Source organism: Lathamus discolor, chromosome 5 (genome assembly GCF_037157495.1).
Source record: "Lathamus discolor isolate bLatDis1 chromosome 5, bLatDis1.hap1, whole genome shotgun sequence".
In the NCBI taxonomy this organism is placed as follows: domain Eukaryota; kingdom Metazoa; phylum Chordata; class Aves; order Psittaciformes; family Psittacidae; genus Lathamus; species Lathamus discolor.
The window spans coordinates 111,159,221-111,178,097 of record NC_088888.1 but is presented as its reverse complement, the minus strand read 5'-3'; the positions used below and the strand labels follow the sequence as shown (position 1 = coordinate 111,178,097).

At 54.4% G+C, this 18,877-nt stretch overlaps 1 protein-coding gene across 1 annotated transcript; it reads right to left on the bottom strand.

The window, feature by feature from the left end:
- Positions 1-570: 570 nt before the first annotated feature.
- On the bottom strand, positions 571-16,223 carry LOC136014482 (L-gulonolactone oxidase-like). Its single transcript, XM_065679239.1, has 12 exons — positions 16,097-16,223; positions 14,769-14,870; positions 14,042-14,167; positions 12,529-12,623; positions 11,146-11,236; positions 10,355-10,540; positions 3,594-3,701; positions 3,133-3,209; positions 2,433-2,582; positions 1,846-2,010; positions 1,305-1,395; positions 571-990 (listed from the first exon to the last, which is right to left on the bottom strand). The coding sequence occupies exons 1-12, from the start codon at positions 16,097-16,099 to the stop codon at positions 862-864; spliced, it is 1,323 nt and encodes a 440-aa protein (XP_065535311.1). The 5' UTR covers positions 16,100-16,223; the 3' UTR covers positions 571-861.
- Positions 16,224-18,877: the final 2,654 nt, after the last annotated feature.

The window sequence follows — 18,877 nt, the reverse complement described above, 5'->3', positions numbered from 1 at the left end:
CTGCACAGGGTGCTGGGCCATCTACTCTAGGTCATGCTTTGCCTGGAAAAGTTGGACCAGGTGATCCTTGAGATCCCTTCCAGCCTGGGATTCTGTGATTCTATGAATCCTGCCCCACTCTTGAGAAACCCATGTCCCCTTCCCCGTCCCTTGGTGATGCAAGCGAGGCATTGGATCAGTCTAGCAGGGACATTTGTTAGGAGACGAAGGACACGAGCATCTCCTTCAGGTTTTGGCAGTGTGGTACAGCTGCAGCCCCACCTGGGAGAGGCCACAACCCATTGCCCTTGCGTGGCTTCTTGTACGCCAACACCAGCCAGGCTAGGGTGGACCTGTCAGGATGCCTCTTCCTCCCAAAACCTGCCTGCGTGCCTCTGTGAGGGGAGACAACCTGAGCTCAAGGACACGGATGGCTCCAGCCCCAGGCTCTGCAATGGGCTCTGGTTTCTATGTCCAGATCTGACCCCTGTAGTGGGGCTGCACAGGGACACCAAATCCCATCCCCTGTCCCAGGAGATGGGCACCTCCATAGAACACATGCCCAGGCTGGAAGCACAGACTCAGATAAGATCTGCGCAAAGAAAGGCCTTTATTGAGATGTCTTGGACAGGAGGCACTTGGGGCTGTACAGGCCTTGGGGGACAGGGACATGGTTCCCCCCAAGCTGCTGGTTTCCAGAAGACTTCCAGGCACCTCAGAGCCATGTCACACCCCTGCCCATGGGGCCAGCCCTTGCTGCCTGCTGTCATGCAGATAAGGGCAGAGACAGGGACTTGGGACGGTGGAGGACCATGAGCTATGGCGTGTCCCCGGAACTGGGGATGATGGCTGGTTTTTCCTCCATCCCCCTCGTTGCCCCCATCAGTAAAACACCTTTTCCAGGTAGGCATTCAGGAAGATTCCCGTGGGATCCAGCTTCTCCCGGACGGAGCAGAATTTGGAGAAGGCTGGGTACATCTTCTCAAAGTCCTTCCGGGTGCAGCTGTGCGCCTGCAGGAGGGACAGTGTCTGGGAGGGCTGCCCATCACTGGCTCTGGACCACCCCACCACATGCTGTGAGAAGCCGCTGCAGAAGTGGTGGGTCCTCTAACCCCTTATCCACATGCCCAGGGTGGGTAGGATCATCAGGAATGCCATCTCCTAGAGGCATCCACCTCCCCTTGGGACCAGTCTGAAGCTGGAGACCTTCTCTGATCCTCACTTAATTGCACCGTTCCCCCCCTCCATGATGAGCCATGATGGAAAAGGGGTAGGGACCCCCCCCTGCAGCCCCTGTCCTCCCAGAAAGGCATGGCCATTGGTACCTTTGCCCAGTGCGGTCTCCCACCATACTTCTTCATGATGCCCTCATAGGTCAGCCAGTAGTTGAGGCGGGGGACATTCTTCCCATAGGGCCTGGAGCAGGATCAGATAGGGAAGGCATTAGCAGGGCTGCAGGTGGATTTGCACAACCCCAGGGGAGAAAGACAACCCCAGGGACCCACCACCGGCTCTTTGACCAGCACTGGGTGATAAAAAACCTCTGGGAAGATGCATGCCACCAGCATTTGGCCAGCGGACCCTCACCTAGGACAAGATGCTCAAGAAACAGGGGTGGGTGGCTCTAGGGATCTCCAGGACCACACCATCCCCTGTGGCTTGGTACCCGCAAACTGAGTGGGGCGAGTGGGCAAAAGTGCACAAGCTCATTCAACCCAGCTCTCCAGTGCCGCCAAGAGCTGGTGTCGGTGTGTTTGAGCTGTGAATGTGCTGCTGCTGGGACTCCAGGCACGGTGACTGCTGTACCAGCACACTGACCCTGGGAGGAAGAGGAAGGTGAGGGGCTGGAATGGGGACGTGGCTCACCTGTACATGATGATGTTCATGTAGCAGCTGTCTCGCTGGAAGCAGGGACTCAGCCAGATGTCGTCCCCCCGGACGAAGCGCACCTCCACGGGGTAGTGAGCCACCATCTTGGGGTTGTTCTCCAAGGCAGCCTTCAGCTCCAGCAGAGCCTCCTTCGTCTTCTCACTGCCCAGGAGAAGACCCCAGCCCCAGTTAATGGTGCCATGGGCACAGCGAGCTCTCTTTGGGTTTGAACCCCCAGCCCCACAGCTCCATCCCTGGCCCCATGCTAACTCAGGGAATGTAGAGATGCACAGATGTGGGTGAGGCCAGCCCTGGACAAGCCATGGCATGTCCCAGCACATCCCTCCCCCTGCTTTGGGTTCAAAGCCCTCAGACATAGTGTGGCATGGATTTGGTAGCTCAGGACAGGGATGCAGAAGGGTCCCCATGCTAAGCGTGCAGGTAGGAATGGTGTCTCTTTCTCCACGGCTTTGCTCCCGCTCCAGGCAGCCTGGGCTGGGGCAGATTGCAGGCAGGGAATGGAATACGGCTCAGTTACTGAATCTGGATGGGGGTGGACAGGAAGGGTTTGCAGAGCCATTTACATGGGGATGGCCCAGTCCTGAACGTGCTGCTTGAAGCGACACTCGTAGTTGAAGATCTTGTAGCTGATGGCAATATTCTCCACCCGGGAACTGAAGAGGAGCCAGAAGAAGAAGCGGTTGATCCAGCACACCAAGCTGGGCACAAAGGTGCTGCAAGGGAGAGAGACGGAGGTGAGATCTGAGCCCAGAGATCACAGAATCACAGACTGATGGGGCTGGAAGGGACCTCTGGAGTTCACCTTCTCCAACCCCTCTGCCAAGGCAGAGCCACTTAAAGCAGGTTCGTTCCAGACAGGAAGTCTCCACAACCCCCCTGGGCAGCCTGTTCAGTGCTCTGGACCCTCAATGTGAAGAAGTTCTTCCTCATGTTGAGGTGAAACTTCTTGGGTTTTAGTTTACGGCCATTGCTCCTCGTCCTGTCACTGGGTACCACTGGAAAGAGTCTGGTGCCACCAGTGCTGCGTGCTCTGCCCCTGTGCACACGAGAGGGCAGTGCAGCCCCAGGCATTAATCCCAGCCCGAACCCGCTCCTCCTGCACGGGAGCCTCTCCTCCCTCCCCAGCGGTGGAGTGCTGTGGGTCACAGTTCCCCCAGCAAAGCAGCACGGGTTTCAATGCATAGATGCAGAGGAAAGATGTGGATGAGGCCAGCCCTGGACAAACCCACCCAACCCCAGGCGCTGCCCAGAGCATGCTCCTACCTGATCCAAAGCAAGAACTCCAGCAGATAATAACCAACAGCATAATCCCACAGCCAGCTGGCGGAGGACAAGGGGGGCTGCAAAACCAAGCACAGGAAGATGACGGCTGTTAGGGACCAGCAGGGTTTGCAGCTTCCTTGCCAGCAGGCATGAAGGTGGAAGCACATGGCTGGGTCAGGACCAAGCTGCGAGTGGGGGGTTGGAGAAGGACTGCCCAAATCTCCTGTGATGAATCAGGGACACATCCAGCCTCAGAAAGAGACCAGGCTTTGTCATGAGGATGCTAAGAGCTTGCATAGCCCCAGCTGCCTCTGCGTCCTGGGACTCTCCTTACTGTGGAGCACAGGCAGAGTCCATGAGGCCCCAAATTACTGTTTCTCTGATCAGCCCCCCCAGCAAGCCCATCCCAGCTCTGCACATGGGCCCTTCTCCCTTCATGCATGGAGCCCAGAGGGACCTGCCTTGTTGGTGGGGTCCTGGTAGATGACGCTGACGTTCTCACTGTGAGGGAACCACAGGAATCGGAAATACTGGGATCTCTTCAGGTGGTCCCCAAGGTGATCAAGGACCTGCAATAACCAGAGGAAAGGGGCTGGTTGGTGACTGTCCTGCCCCCAGGAGCAGGAATCCCAGGATGGAGGCACCTCAGAGGACTGTCAGGGATGCCAGGGCAGGTCTGAGGTGTCTGTCTGCAGTCTCTCTGGGTTGAAGGGGAGTCAGTACAGCCCGCTGTGCACTAAGGGGCTAACAGAGACCATGGACCCAGCATCTGGGGAAGGGAAAAGGACACGCTCATTGTCTCCTCTACCTCGGCTGTAACAGAGCTCCCCGTCCTGAAGATGCTGCTGGTGTTGCATCTGAGCTCAGACCCTGCATCCCCCCGCAATCACACACCTGCTGCTCCCAAGCTGCTCCTTCAGGCATTCCCAGACCTGAAGCAGCACAGATCAGCCGTGGAACAGCTGGCTCTATGCTGGAGCCACCAAAATCCACCTCTTGCTCAAGTGTCAGGGTTGCCCTCCCCAGTATTCACAGTCTGGCAGCACAGCCCTCTGCAGCACTGGAGCCCGTAGGTGACAGGGAATGGAGCCAGGATGCACAAAGGATGGAGCTGGGATGCAGTGGGGCCTGGAGCTGGGATGTGTTACATGTCCCTGTCCCAGAGAGGTCTTCAAATGTCAAATTGACAAATTACTCATAAAGACCCAAAAACGAGTCTTAGGAAGGTCACAGGAATTAGAAGATCCTTCAGCCCTAGCCCTTTTCCCCTGCCTGTGTGTGTGGAAACAGAGGGACCTTGTGCTCACTCACTGCATGGTGCTATTTCAGCCAGGCCAGCACACATCCCTCTTGCAAACAACCTCATCAACCACCCCCTGCTCCTCCTCCAGAGGTCTCACACAGCTTTGCAGAAAGGCTTAAAACCCCAGCATCTTTGCTTCGAGGAGTTTGCTTGGCACAGGAGAAGGTGCAATGACCCATGGACATAACCCCAGGAAGGTCATGGCAATCTTAGCTGTGAAGCTGCTCTTTTCCAGCTGCGTTGTTTGAGTTATTTGTCTTAATGAGGTATTAATCACCAGGATGGGCTGCTTTAGCACTGAGCAGCTTGCTGTGACCCTGCCATAAGGTGAGGGAGGGTCTTCATGGTGTCGCACTGCTGTAATGCCATGGTCCTGTTAGAGCAGGGAAGATGGGAAGATGAATAACATATCCATGTAATTGGTGAGCATTAATGCTAATGTTGTTGTCTTCATCTTCACATCTGCAGCCCACAAAGAGCCACAAAATCTAAGATGTTCCCAAACCAGCCTATTTTCATAGCATCATAGAATCACAGAATGGTTTGGGTTGGAAGGGACCTTAAAGCTCATCCAGTTCCAACCCCTGCCATGGGCAGGGACACCTTCCACTAGACCAGGTTGCTCCAAGCCCCGTCCAACCTGGCCTTGAACACTGCCAGGGATGGGGCAGCCACAGCTTCTCTGGGCACCCTGTGCCAGGGCCTCACCACCCTCACAGGGAACAACTTCTGCCTAAGAGCTCGTCTCAATTTTGTGTCCAGAGTAGTCCTTTTGTTGGAAGCAGTGAACGGCTGCACAAGTAGAAGCAGGGCAAAAGCTACACCTGCACGTTTTTGTTGGTTTGGTTTAGGAACAAATGCATCAAGTAGTAAAACAAGTGGGGGAAAGAAGGATACAGCTTTCCCAAGTGATCCTGCCAATGCCTGTTTGCCTTCCAGCAACGACGACTGAGCAGAGAAGCGAACTGCTCACAGGGGTGACTTTTCCAATGTGCGCTTTTGATTCTTGTGGTATTGGTCTGAGGGAAATAAGCCCCTGACTCTGTAGGGTAATTACAGCGCAGCGGGCACGCCAGCTTCAGGAGTCCTTGGGGAGGCTGTCTGCTGGCTGAGCACTGGGGCTGGGCAAGGGTCAGGCAGTGGGAATTGCTGTAATGTGGCCCGTGCTTGCAATGGAGATGACCCTGGGGCACGCAGAGACCCAGGGGATTTTGCTCGTCTTCATTTCCCTCTGAGAAGCTCAAAACAAATCCCTTTGCTTCGTAAAGGCCGTGCCAAAAAAGCCGCTTGCTTGCAAACACCCTTGAGAGCGCCCTGAGCCGAGGGTCAGGCACTGCGCCTGCTGCAATGCAGGTCTGAGGGTCCTCAGGGAAAGGGCAAGGACGGCACAAGGGGCAGATGCAGCCAAGATGCTGGGGAGGATGAAGCACGGTCAGTCACTAGCACATGTGCTATGGGTCAGTCGGAGCAGTGAAGGGGAGCAAGGGAGCATGTGGAGTCACTTTCTGGGAGAGGAGATGGATCCCCAGCTCCCCCCCACTTTGCCTGTGTGCTGCCCGTGCCTGGCAGGGTTCTACTGTGTCAGGGTACAGTGTCTGAGCCTCGGCTGGAAGAGTCTTTTCCATGCACTGAGGCCAAAACCAATGATTCTAGAGAAGAGGGATGAGGTCAGGCCCAGTGGTGGAGAGGGGGTTTAGGCACTGAGTGGTCTTGGGGAACTTGGGCTTGAGGGATCCATCCCAGGTGCCTGGGACACCCACAAAGGGTTAGGGTTAGGAAGCAGGCTCAGTTCAAAAGCAGCAGCTCTTAACCTACCAGGTAGTTAAAACTGTGCGCATCTGTGGGGGGTTAAATTTGTGCACAGGTTCAGAGGCAAATCACAGACTTCTCTGGAATTGAAACTCATTGCCTTATCACACAATACAAACCCCCTCCAGCTCAGGAAGCCCCAGAGCTGCAAAGATCAGGGGCACAAGTAGCATATCTGGGCCTGACCCATCCTCTTCTGCCCCCCAGCAGATGTGGGGCAAGGGGAGCCACACTCCATCCCTGCCACTATCCAGGGATGCTCTGCAGGTCCCTCTGGTGACCTCAGTTGTGCAATGAACCCTGTTGGTCCCGTGCCTTGTTCCTGGTCATTGTCAGCAGCTAGAGCAGCTGAGTTCATCCCAGTGATAAAGATAATCACGAGGCCAGAAAAGAAAGCATGCAGATCTTACATAACCACAAATCCGAGCCGGCTCCTCTGACACATATATTATTTGCAATGTCTTAGATAACTCAAGCTTAAATATTTCAAACAACCTGCTCCCTTGCCATTATTCCCTTCCGCCTCGATGGGCTGCTCAACATGAAAGCTGGAGATCTGGAAGGAGGCGAGGAGCAGGGATGACCGAGAATTGATAATGGCATTAATATTTATAGAGTGCATTCTTGTTTCACCCTCCTAACAGCCCTGAGGGATGGGGAGAGATGTGCAGGGGGCATAGCCCAGGCAGAGGATGCTGAGTAAGGTAAAGCTCAGCTTGGGCTACCTGCCCTGCTCAGGATAACGGAGTTATCCTGCATGTGAGATAAATGTCCTAGCTAAAAGGCAGATTAGGAGGTGTAAAACAGCCTATACTACAGCAGTCTGTCTCGGGAAAGGTGCTAGAGGGTGCAGTGAAGGTCTGAGCAGTCTGCCAGGTTGAGTGAGGAGCTCAAAAGGAGCCAGCAGATTCCCACCGTGTTTAAACACGTTTAAATCCAGTTAAAGCAGGGAACTTTGCTGCAGGACACCAGGGAAGCTGCAGCTCAGGAAGCAAACAGGCAATTCACAGGCAAAAAATACCCCTGAGCCCATTAAACTTGAACTCAACACCTCTGCAACTGGGAACACTGGCAATGAACTCGCTGCAGGCTGGGAGGGAGAAATATCTCGGTGTGTTTCCCTTTACTCCTATGTCTTCCCTTCCCACCCCCAGGTAAAATAAGACCCTGAAGTGCTCTGGTGCAGCTGCTCCTGGAGGGGTGACAGCAAGCAGGCAGACATGCTAATGGCTTTGAGTAACACACACGGACCTCTCTGTCCCAAGGCACAGCACAGGGATTGCTGGGTTGATTTGGATCAGGGCTTGCGGAAAAGATACTTCACAAGTGTGTTAGATCCGCATTCCTGGCCGTGTTAAAGCCACCTCAATGGGGCATTGAATAATTCAGTCCTTAAAAAATTAAGGACAGCGTTTCTCAGAGCTTTACTGGTGCTGCAGCCCTGATCAATCCTGCCACAAATTTTGCTGCTTTTGTCCAAGGACTATATATTTTTCATGAGCCCAACTTTACAAAGGCTTGTGCTGTTGTTAGCCAGGGCTGGAACTGGACCTGTGAGACCCAAATGGGACAACAGATGAGGATGCTGCTGAGGAAGCACCAGTGGGGACATCAGACCTCACAGGAGGACAAAGGCAATCAGTGACTGAAGCAGATCCGAGCTCCTGGAGAGGCTCCTTTCCACCACCACTATTTTCCTGCTCTTGGAGGGCTTCATGCCTCAGTTCCCCTATTCAGAAATCTAACTCCTTCCAGTGAATGCAGCTGAGCCCACACAGCATTTCAAGTCTACCAGATCTTTCAGCTTGTGGGTGGCCCCTTCTCTGTAGGCTTTACCCTGTGCAGCACTGCAGCCTCTGGTGATATCGAGTGCCAGAGACAGGGGACAAGCTCGATGGTCGCTCAGCTCAAGGCAGTAGGTCCCATCCTGTCCCAGCTCGCTCCATCTGTCTTCCCAGCACCATCAGAGTGGGAGGGCTCCAAGGAAATGCATCCAGCAGTTAAAAGGAGTTTTTATAATGACAGAGACAGGGAAAGTGGGTTTTGATGTGCTCCCAGGAGAAAGAATTCCTTCCAACTGCTCCGTAGAAATGCCCAGTGGGCCTTCAAAAGGCTTGCTGAGGGAGCCAGATCACTCCCACCACTGGCCACAGTGCCATGTGGAGACCCAAGCTCATACAGCCCAGAAGGCCCACGGCCACAGAAAGGGGCATTCCGTGCCTCCTTCAAGGAAAATCAGCCTCTGTCAGATGGGTCCTGCTGGGGATGGAGAGCTCAGCTGGAAAACCACTCTCCAGCACTGAGCATCTCTGCACCAGCATCCCAGGGCACTGTCCCCAGTGCCTCAGCCCCAGGCTGAACAAGGACCTACACTTCTCATGCTTCCCATGGTCAATGAAGTGCCTTTTCGTAGACTTCATGGAAGACATTGTCTTCAGGAGAGACATGGCCATGAAGAGGGGACAACAAGAAGAGGATGGATGGTGGGGCAGCAGAGCTTGCCAAGGAGGAGACAACATGTGAAACCTTCAGAGCCATGCAAGATCATATCTACAAGCGAGCACCTCAGAACCCTCCTCAGGAAGCCACCTCTGGGGTTGTCCCAGATTTATTACAATTACTAGCGCTATACACCTTAGTCTGGGTGATTTGAACCTCTGGTAAGGCAGAGATGGACAAATCCAGCAGCAAAATGACAATTGGTTTGAAAGGATTTCTCCATTACATGATGGAAACACAGCTCCGGGGTTGGATTTGTTCAGTTTGGCCCTTGAAATGTGTCCTCCATCACACTCTTCATCCCCAGCACGGTTTGTCCCAGGTTCAACTCAAAAACAAAGAATGAAACCAAACTCCACACTGGGAGATGGAGAGCTCTATCCTGAAAAATACCCAGACCTCACACACAAGAAAGTACCAAGTTATTGTCAAGAGCACAAGATCATCGAATCATAGAATGGTTTGGGCTGGAAGAGACCTTAAAGCACGTTTAGTTCCAACAACTGATTTCTTCCTAAGAGCTCATCTCAGTCTCCCCTCTGTCAGGTTAAAGCCATTCCCCCTTGTCCTGTCCCTACAGGCCCTTGTCAAAAGCCCCTCTCCAGGTTTCTTGTCAGCCCCTTTAGGCACTGGAAGCTGCTCTAAGGTCTCCCTGGAGCCTTCTCTTCTCCAGGCTGAACAAGCCCAGCTCTCTCAGCCTGTCTCCATGGCAGAGGTGCTCCAGCCCTCAGGGCATCTTCATGGACTCACGGATGCTCATGGACTATTTTAAGTGGCCCATCTGTTGCTCTAAAAAGCAAGGCTGTCCCTTAGCCGAGCAGCAGGGGATGATGAGATGGGAGACGGCACTTCCTCGGAGAGCGCATGGCCTGTGGGAGCAGCCATGCCCTGCGGGACGCTGCTCCTCTCCTCCAGGACCCTGCCTGCCCCCAGGGATGCTGCCTCAGCCAGGCACAGCTTTCTCCCTGTTTGTGCTCAGTCCAGGAAGCGCATCAGCTCCTCAGACCAGGATTTCCAGCAAGGGCAATTTTCTCCAGCTGGAACATTAAATCTGCATTAGGCTTACTCATGCGTGCCTGGAGTCACCAGATCTCCCCTGACCTGCCAGCGCCTGCCAACACCAGGTTAAACAGAGCAGAGGCATTGGTTGATCCATCTCATGGTGATGTTCTCCATGGGCAGAAGCGAGTGCCGAGGGCGGCAGCGCTGACGCCTGCAGGCTCCTTCAGCATCCCTAACTCGATTGTGCTGGAGCCTCTGTGCTCAGCCCTGCCACTGCTTGGAGGCAGCCCAGGGAAGATGAAGCTGACGGCAAACCTCCATCACTGCTCTGGTGGGAATGCTGGCATTGCTCAGCTGCCAGGGATGGGGCAGCCACAGCTTCTCTGGGCACCCTGTGCGAGGGCCTCACCACCCTCACAGCCAAGAACTTCTGCCTAAGAGCTCATCCAAATCTCCCCTCTGTCAGGTGAAAGCCATTGTCCTGTCACTACACACACCAGGTATTCTGTGGCATTCTGTACCAGAGCACAGTCCTCCCTCAACCATGTCCCATCCCCAAGAGCTTTGCTTATCCCCAGGGAGGCTTTAAAAGCCTCACCCACATCATACCTCGGTGAGGGTGGAGGGGAAGGTCACCTCGTGCAGGTGGAACTGGGGCACGCACTGGAAGGTGACCGTGAGCACAACACCCAGGCAGCCGAGGTGCAGGCGGGCAGCCTGGAAGATGTCTGCGTTGATGGACTCTGAACACTCCAGGATCTCCCCCGAGGCCGTCAGCAGTGTGAGCGCTACGACCTGCCAAGGGGAGAGCGAAGCTTCAGCGAGGGTTCAGTGTGCGCCATCTCCATGCTGCATCCACCCCAAAGCTTAGGGCTGCGGGCCAAGCAGGAAGACGCCCATATCATGACCGTCATCACAAGGTGTTTTCTGCTGAGCTTGGCTCCCCCAGCCCATTGATGTAGTGACATTAAAGGACCCTTCTCTCTCTGGGGTACACTGGACAGGCTATCAAATACAGAAATGGAACTCCCCTGAATTACTTCACTTCTCCATAACCAGCAATGAAATTGCCATATGGGAGCTGTGAGTGGAGGATTTCTATATGTGTGTAGTAGAAAACAGACCTGGGCCCTGCGGGGATTTGTTTTTGGGAGGCTCCAATACAAGAACTGCTTTCCCTTTGGTACAGAGCTTATTCATCAGATTAGAAGACCATAAAGCACAGGGATACAGGAGTTTTGAGCTGGATTATGTTTTGGCTGACAGATAATGATGTCTCACTGTTCATGGGGCACTTCTGGTTCCCCTTAACAGCTCCATCCCATGGGAGACAGGACCCCCCCAGACCCACACCACGTGGTGGGATGCTCATGTCAACATGCTCCCGACTCATGTCTCACCTGCGTGGGGAGGATGCCGTGCTTGATCCCAGTGTTGTGTGTCCCTGTCCCGATGACACCAGCTGCTGCCACCTCCGAAACCGCTCCTAAGCTGGAAGCAGGTGAAGGGGCTGGGTGAGGACCTCAGTGCGCGGGACACAGTGTGGGGCACAGCACACTACAGCAGGCATTACACCATGTGCAGATCCTGCCCAACAAGCAGGGTCTTTCACCCTTCAGGGTATGCTACAGCAATGGGTGGGTTTGTTGGCCATGTGTGCACATCTCCATAGGACATACCTATCAGGATGCTGCTGTAGTCTATGGGGAGGAAGAGGCAGGTCACCAAGGTCAACTCAGCTGTGTCCCATCTCACAAGTCCCCATCTCTCCCCATCAACCTGGAGTGACTCACTGGGGTGGAGACATCCCCCCCATATGCATTCAGAGGATGCAGAGAGGAACCTGGGTTTACCCCCGAAATGTCACTGTGGAGCAAGGCTGGGGCAGCATCCCGAGGCTAATTCTGTGCACCAAGATCCATTCCTCCAAGCATGGCCATGTGGGCACATGGGGATGGTAGAAGGATAAAAGATCGCTTCCACCTCCTCTTCTGGGGACACCAGACATCCCAAAGCAATGCAGGGCAAAAAATCTCCCATGCCTCCCCATAATATATTCCAGTGGCTGGTTGCCCTTTGCCATCAAAACCTCATTTCTAGCCTATATTTTTCTACCATCAGCCTTCTCTGCCCAGAGCTGCCCGCTCAGCCTCTGCCCCATGTCAGCCATACCTAGCAAGGCTTCACTCATCTTTAAGGGACAGTGCACAGTTTTCCTTCTCAACACCCTCACAGGGAACAACTTCTTCTTAAGATACCCTCTCAGACTCCCCTCTGTCAGGTTAAAGCCATTCCCCCTTGTCCTGTCTCTACAGGCCCTTGTCAAAAGCCCCTCTCCAGATTTCTTGTCAGCCCCTTTAGGCACTGGAAGCTGCTCTAAGGTCTCTCTGGAGCCTTGTCCAGGCTGAACAAGCCCAGCTCTCTCAGCCTGTCTCCATAGCAGAGCTGCTCCAGCGCTCGAGCATCTTTGTTGCCTCCTCTGGACTTGCTCCAACAGCTCCACACACTATTGGAGGGCTGGTGTGGGAATAATAGTGTTGGTGTGGGGATAAAGACTCCGCTCGTGCAGCCTCTTGCTCTGAGGGAGGATCAGTGACTCCACCATGGAGGGACTTGATCTGCAATCTGCAGACCCTGGTGGAAGACCAGATCCAGAAGTTAACACCCCTATTCTGCAGTCAAAGCTCTTCAAACACCCCTGTTTTGCCACGTGCAGCAGTTGATGTAGGACAGGACACCTGGGAGGATACCCAGGGATGGCGTCTTGCATGTGTCCCACTCACTTGGCCAGTGCCAGCCCGTGCTTGCTCAGCTCCACGTTCAGATCCGAGAGGAAGATCCCACCTTCCACTGTCACTTGCTGCTTCTCCTTGTCTACCTGCAAAGGATGGGATGAGAGAGGGGAATGTCACACATCTTAGTGGAGAAACACCCCATGAAAAACACCCCTGCTCTTCTCAATGCACTTGATAACGTCTGGACAGGAGAGCCAAGTACGGGAGACTTGCCTTATCCTGATCTGCCACCTCTCTCAGACCTTCACCCAACCCAAACCTGGCCCAGACCCTGCTCCCCTTTGCTCTTCCCAGTGCAGGGGCTCTGTAATGTCTCCTGTAACTTCCTATGGGTGTTGCAAGGGAAAAGATATCCCCCAGCAAAGCTCTTGTCTTCTGCTCTGCCTTCCTGCCCTTCCCAGCCAGCTCCAGCCAGCACCTGGTGGAAGGAGATCTTATTATCACTAGAAGCTATCCCATCCCACTCCTGACAGAGCTGTCAGGGAGGGAGCTCTTCCTTAATTCCTTGTTGCTGTTAATTACCACTAATGATCCAGCTCTCGGAATACACTGCTAGCGGTCAGGATTTTTTTCATCTTCGGCTGCACGCAGACACACACACGCATAGGTGTGCACAAGTGCATGCACGCACACAAGACGGGCATGCACACACGTACGTGTGCATGCACACATGGCACGCGGGTACACGTGCCTGTACAGGGTCAGTTCTCACATTCTATAACCTGCCAGCCATGCAGCCCCAGTAAGAGCCCAGTGTTTTCCCCAGGGAGGTGGTGACTCCCTAGCATTGGGCAGGGTGCATTGGACATGGTGCTGGGCCATCCAGCCTAGGTCATGCTTTGCCTAGAAAGGTTGGACCCAATATTCTTGAGGTCCCTTCCAGCCTGGGATTCTATGATTCCACGATTGCTGTCCCTACACGCTGGAGGTCTGGATGCAAAGCAGGCGGAGCTCTCCCTCTCAGCAGCTCTCATTTTCCCAGAGTTGCTCAGGATATGATCCAATGGCAACCAGGAAGAGCTGTTTCCTACCCGGTGTCATCAAACGGAGCAATCCCCCACCTGACACAGGAACATCCAGCCTGTCCTTGCCAGGCTGCTCTCTCTGCCTAAAGCCTCTTCTCAAGCTTGCACCAAGAGTTGATCCCTCCAGGTACCTCCTCCCCATCCATCAGACTGTGCTGTGATGAGGACAACGTGCCAAGGTTAAGCTCTTGTTGAACGCACACAGGGAAGACATCGTTTCTTTGCCTTTTTATAGCTGCTCCATAGGCTTCCAATGCTTTTACACTGGGCGAATGTGCATTCCCCAGTGTTGCACCAGCATTTCAGGGTCTGGTTTGGAAAAGCTCCTGTCTGTGAGGAAAGCCTCCCCATCCTTTCACTTCCCATGCTGGGAATGGCAGCGTCAGTGCGATTCCTCCCAGCCCTTGGTGGCTGCAGGAACAGAGGTGCCACCACACTTAAGGGCCACCACAGCACCTCCAATAAGCCAATCTCACCTTAAGGACCCTGTTCATCTTCCCCATCTGGATCATGAAGTCATCGGTGCAGGCGATGTCTGAAGGAGAGTGACCGCCCCCCACCACCTTCACCCTCTTGTTCCGCTGCCTGGCCATATCCAGGATCTGCAGAGACAACAGCATCCAATATTGCCCTCATCGCCATGTGCTAAGGGCAGTGCCGGAAGCACTGTGAGGCATCCCAAGCTAAAATCTCACCCATGGTTGACGTCCATTTACTTGGATAATTCATCATCAGGGGCTAAAACCACCCCTGGGTCTCTCTTGAGACAGCCCTCAGGATCATCCTTTTGGGGTTGGGTTAGAGGACCTTTAAAGGTTCTTTCCAACCCAAACCATTCTATGATGATCCCAGAAGAGGCAATGCCCACCCTAGTGTGACAGAGGCATCTTAGAGGTGACAAAAGTGACACAGGAGTCCCACCCCTCAGCATAGCTACTAGGGCAGGCAGAGGACCTCAGCAGGGTGCCAGATGCTGATGCCCAAGGATCAGAGTCCAACTGGGGCCAGGCATGCTGGTTTTCTGCATCTTTTTGATGCATCTTAACGCGTGCTGTTTGTTAGGATGGGCCATCTCCTGGGGCTAAGGGCAGGACTCGTGCTGTCACCACCCATGACCTCTCTGACTGAACATGATGGAGCATCACAGAACTTCCCAGCCTTTCCTCCTCTTCCTTTCTCATAGGTTGTCTCCTGGACCCTTACCTCCCGGATCTCCTCCACTGAGGTGGGCTGGAAGTACAGCTCTGGAGAGGAGCCATAGGTCTTGGCCCAGTTCTGGAACTTGACTCCTCCTTGGCCATGAACCTGGACCATAAAAAGAGCTAAAGCGGAAGAAATCAAGTGGCTCCCCCCACAGCCCATCCTTTGTCTGCCAAGACCACAGTACAATATCCACGTTTCCCAAAGGATTAATTATTTATGGACAGAGAGGTTCATCTCAACCCCTTGAGTCTGTAGAGCAGAGATGTGTCCATGTGAGCAAGCCAGAGAGGACTTCCTTTGCAGTAAGGGTGAATGCTCACCTTGTGTGGGGTTGGCCACCAAGCCCCAGAGATGTGCATCCCCCTGCTCAGGCAGGACTGGATCCAATGTACTGCCCCTCCATGTCCCACCTTGGCTGCAGGGGACAATTTATTCCCTTGCTGCCTCCTGCGGTATCCTTCCTCCAGCTCCCTACAGCCTCCTGTCCATCAGCAAACCCTCTACCTTTCACCTTCCTACCCAGGCTCCCTCCTCTGTCCCCAGGTCATTTTCCTTCTCCCCATCTCTATGATGGATACAGCTCCCATCCAAAGGGCAGAACCACCTAAAACTGGCCAAGCTGTTCCAGGGGGCAGAAGGGGCTCTCTCAGGAGTGTCTACAGCATCCTTCCCCCAGCCACCACCTTCCGTCACAACCCCAGCCCCCCGAGGCTGATTTTAGGGGCAGGGCAGGGCAGGGACAGTGGATGGCCCATCACCCAGCCCAGGGAGGTGACACTGCCCGGGGCCAGGGCCAGCAGGAAGCTATTGCAGATAGCCCAGATAGCAGCAGAGAGTGCTGGGGGTGAGGGGGATGTGGGGCTGGGGCTGGCTCACAGGATCCCCCATGCAAGTTAAAACCCGGAGGTGGTCTCTGGGCCAGAGTACAGAGCTAGAGACAGGGAAAATGGAATAAAAACCTGAAACAGCAAAATCGAGGAAGCAAGAAATCCATAGGTTTGAGCAACCTGGTCTAGTGGAAGGTGTCCCTGCTTGTGGCTGGGTGGTTGGACCTGCGTGAGCTTTAAGGTCCCTTCCAACCCAAACCATGCTATGATAAAACACTCCTGTTCAGCAGCCAGAACCTGGCCTGATTTATCCAGGGAATCCATTGTCTTTCCTTCCCTCTCCCTCTTCCTATTTCTTGCCATGGTGATACTACTTACTGAACCCATATCATAGATGGTAACAAATCCACATTGCCCTGATCACAGCGCATAGCTCCACACTGCCTGGACCGCCCTTCCCACCCCAAAACCTGCGAAAATCCTCTCTTGGCTTTTCCTTACCATCCTGTCGGCCTCTCCAAGAGATGCTGCTGGAGCAAGTGGGTCTCCAGCTGCTCCTGAACCGGGGACTACGGGCAATCGTGGCCGGTGCAAGCCTGGCAGAGCTTGGTCCTGCCCTGGGGGTCAACAAGGAGCTTCCCGCCAGGCTGGAAGGATAATGAATAACCTTGGGATTTGCCTGATTCCTTGGGGGAGGAGAGGGGCTGAGCCGTTTGCTCCTGGCTGGTAAAGCAGGATCCAGACATGGATTTGAACCTGGGGTCTCGTGTCCTGCAGGGATGCTGCGAATTGAGGGGATTGGGGAGAAGCTGCTTCCCTTTTGGGGGTCCTGGCCTTGGAGCGGCTCTCCTGAACCTGCTGCCTGGGCAAGCTGGGCAAAGGGGGGAATAGGGAAAAGGCCCTGACAGATCAGGGGGGACACAACAGCAGAAGGAGTCAGCTTCAGGCAGCGAGGGATGCAATGGTCTCACTGCATTGCATCACCAAGTGCAAAACAGGCACTGGGGGTCTTTGCTCCCTGCCTTTCAAGGAGCGGGATGCTCCACGCCTTGCACGCCTGCCTTGCACCAGAAGGATGGGCAGGGAGCCGCGCTTTGCAGGAGCTCTGCAGCGCTCCGTGGCTGTGCTTTGGTGATAAGCAAACCCTTCCCCATCCCTCATTAATGAAGGGATGATAACGATTTTTCTGAGCTGGCTACACAGGCAAGGTGACCTCGGGGAGCACTGCTACAGGTCCCGATCGGGCAGTGGTACTGGGCAGGGAAGCAGTGCTGCAGGCGGCTGCCTTCACATGGCCATGGATGCTCTTGGAGACCCAACCTCTGCAGCACAATCACAAAGCAAGGAGGGGAAATTGCTTCTTAATTACAGAGCAGGAGCTATGTAGACTGTGAAGGACCTCCCAGCATCTCCAGCAGCTTTTGCCATGGGTGTTCGCATCCAGCTTCAAAGCCCCTTGACCTCCTGACCATCCCGAAACCCTGCTGGGTTTGCAATGCAGCACATTAATGAATAATCCCCCTGCACACCTTCAAGCCCCCATAGACGACAAAGGGTCCAGCTGATTGGGGTCAGACGGTGCTGTGGCTGCCCAGCTAACAGCTCCTGGCCTAAGTGCTGTGCAAAGGTCACCAAAACCTCCAAAAAACACCCCTCAAGGGGTTATTCATTAACAGCGAGGGGTGCAGGGGATGCAAGCGGGGAGAGCGCAACTCACCCGCAGAGCCTCGGCCTCCGCCAGCTCCCGGCTGCATCCAGGAGGGATGTCACAGCTCGGCTAATTACAGCTGAACAGCAGGGAATAATTCAAGGGATGAAAGCAAAGAAACCAGTGGCGTTTTGCCAGGTGCTGAAGCTGTTTGTGAATTCATTCGTGAATCGGTGAAATTTCGGTAGGAGGAGTGATCTGTCCTGGAGGGACCCAGGGGGCAAGGGAGCATCCAGACTGGTGACGGATTCAACCCCCCAAGTTCATCGTGGGTATCAGGAGACCAGTGGTCAGCTCGTGTAAATCCTGTGGTGTAAATGCAGGGCTGGAGCAGCTCTGCTCTGGAGACAGGCTGAGAGAGCTGGGCTTGTTCAGACTGGACAAGGCTCCAGAGAGACCTTAGAGCAGCTTCCAGTGCCTAAAGGGGCCAAAAAGAAAGCTGGAGAGGGGCTTTTGACAAGGGCCTGTAGGGACAGGACAAGGGGGAATGGCTTTAACCTGACAGAGGGGAGACTGAGATGAGCTCTTAGGCAGAAGCGCTTCCCTGTGAGGGTGGTGAGGCCCTGGCACAGGGTGCCCAGAGAAGCTGTGGCTGCCCCATCCCTGGCAGTGTTCAAGGCCAGGTTGGATGGGGCTTGGAGGAACCTGGTCTAGTGGAAGGTGTCCCTGCCTGTGGCAGGGGTTGGGACTGGATGAGCTTTAAGGTCTCCTCCAACCCAAATGATTCTGGGATTCGTGATAAATCATGGGAACATGATGCCAGCGAATGCTTTGGTTGGATTTGCTTGGCCAGGGCATGAGGTTTGCACAGCACAGGCAGGGCTGCAGAACCCGACATGGCCAAGGTGATGCAGGGTTATGGGTGGCCATGGCTTGGTTGAGGTTCTCCAACACAGCCCAAATGGGGATAGAAGGAGGGAGAGCTCCCTCTCTGTACCCTCACTGGCACCTCTGCAGCTCCTGGTGCTGAGCTGGCCCAGCAGCTGAATCATGATGGGGTTTCCTGCTGCTACCCTGCACTGTCACATCTACACCGTCACATCTGCACCGTCACATCTGCACCAGAAATGGCCAGTGTACCCGCAGTCTGCAGTGCATTCCCACACAGCAGTGCATTCCCAGTTGCAGTGCATTCCCAAATGGCAGTGCACTCGCAGACCACACAGCCTGGGTGCTGGAGGGATGGATGCACAAGGCTCTGCCCCCCAGACAGTGCAGGAGTGTGGAGATGGGGTTTGCCCAAACATTTGGCTTCCCCACTCTCTCCTACCCTCTGGGGTGCTCCTCCCCAGAGCTGCCTGTATCTGGGGGCTCCCAGAGCTGCTTCCCTACAGCAGTGGGGAAACTGAGGCAGCAGTGCAGCTGTCTGAGTGCCTGATTTCAAGAGCTATTCAAGCGTTGTCTCCGGCCAGGCAGAAATCAGGTGGGGCTTTTCTTGGTCTCCTTTCTTCCTGTTCAAAACCAAAGCAGTTGAAATTTAATTATGGGAAGCTTTTATTCTTTATTCCTCAATCTCCAGGGGCCTTTTTTCCTCTTTTCTCTTTTGCAAGTAAATTGCTTCCTTTCTGAAACAA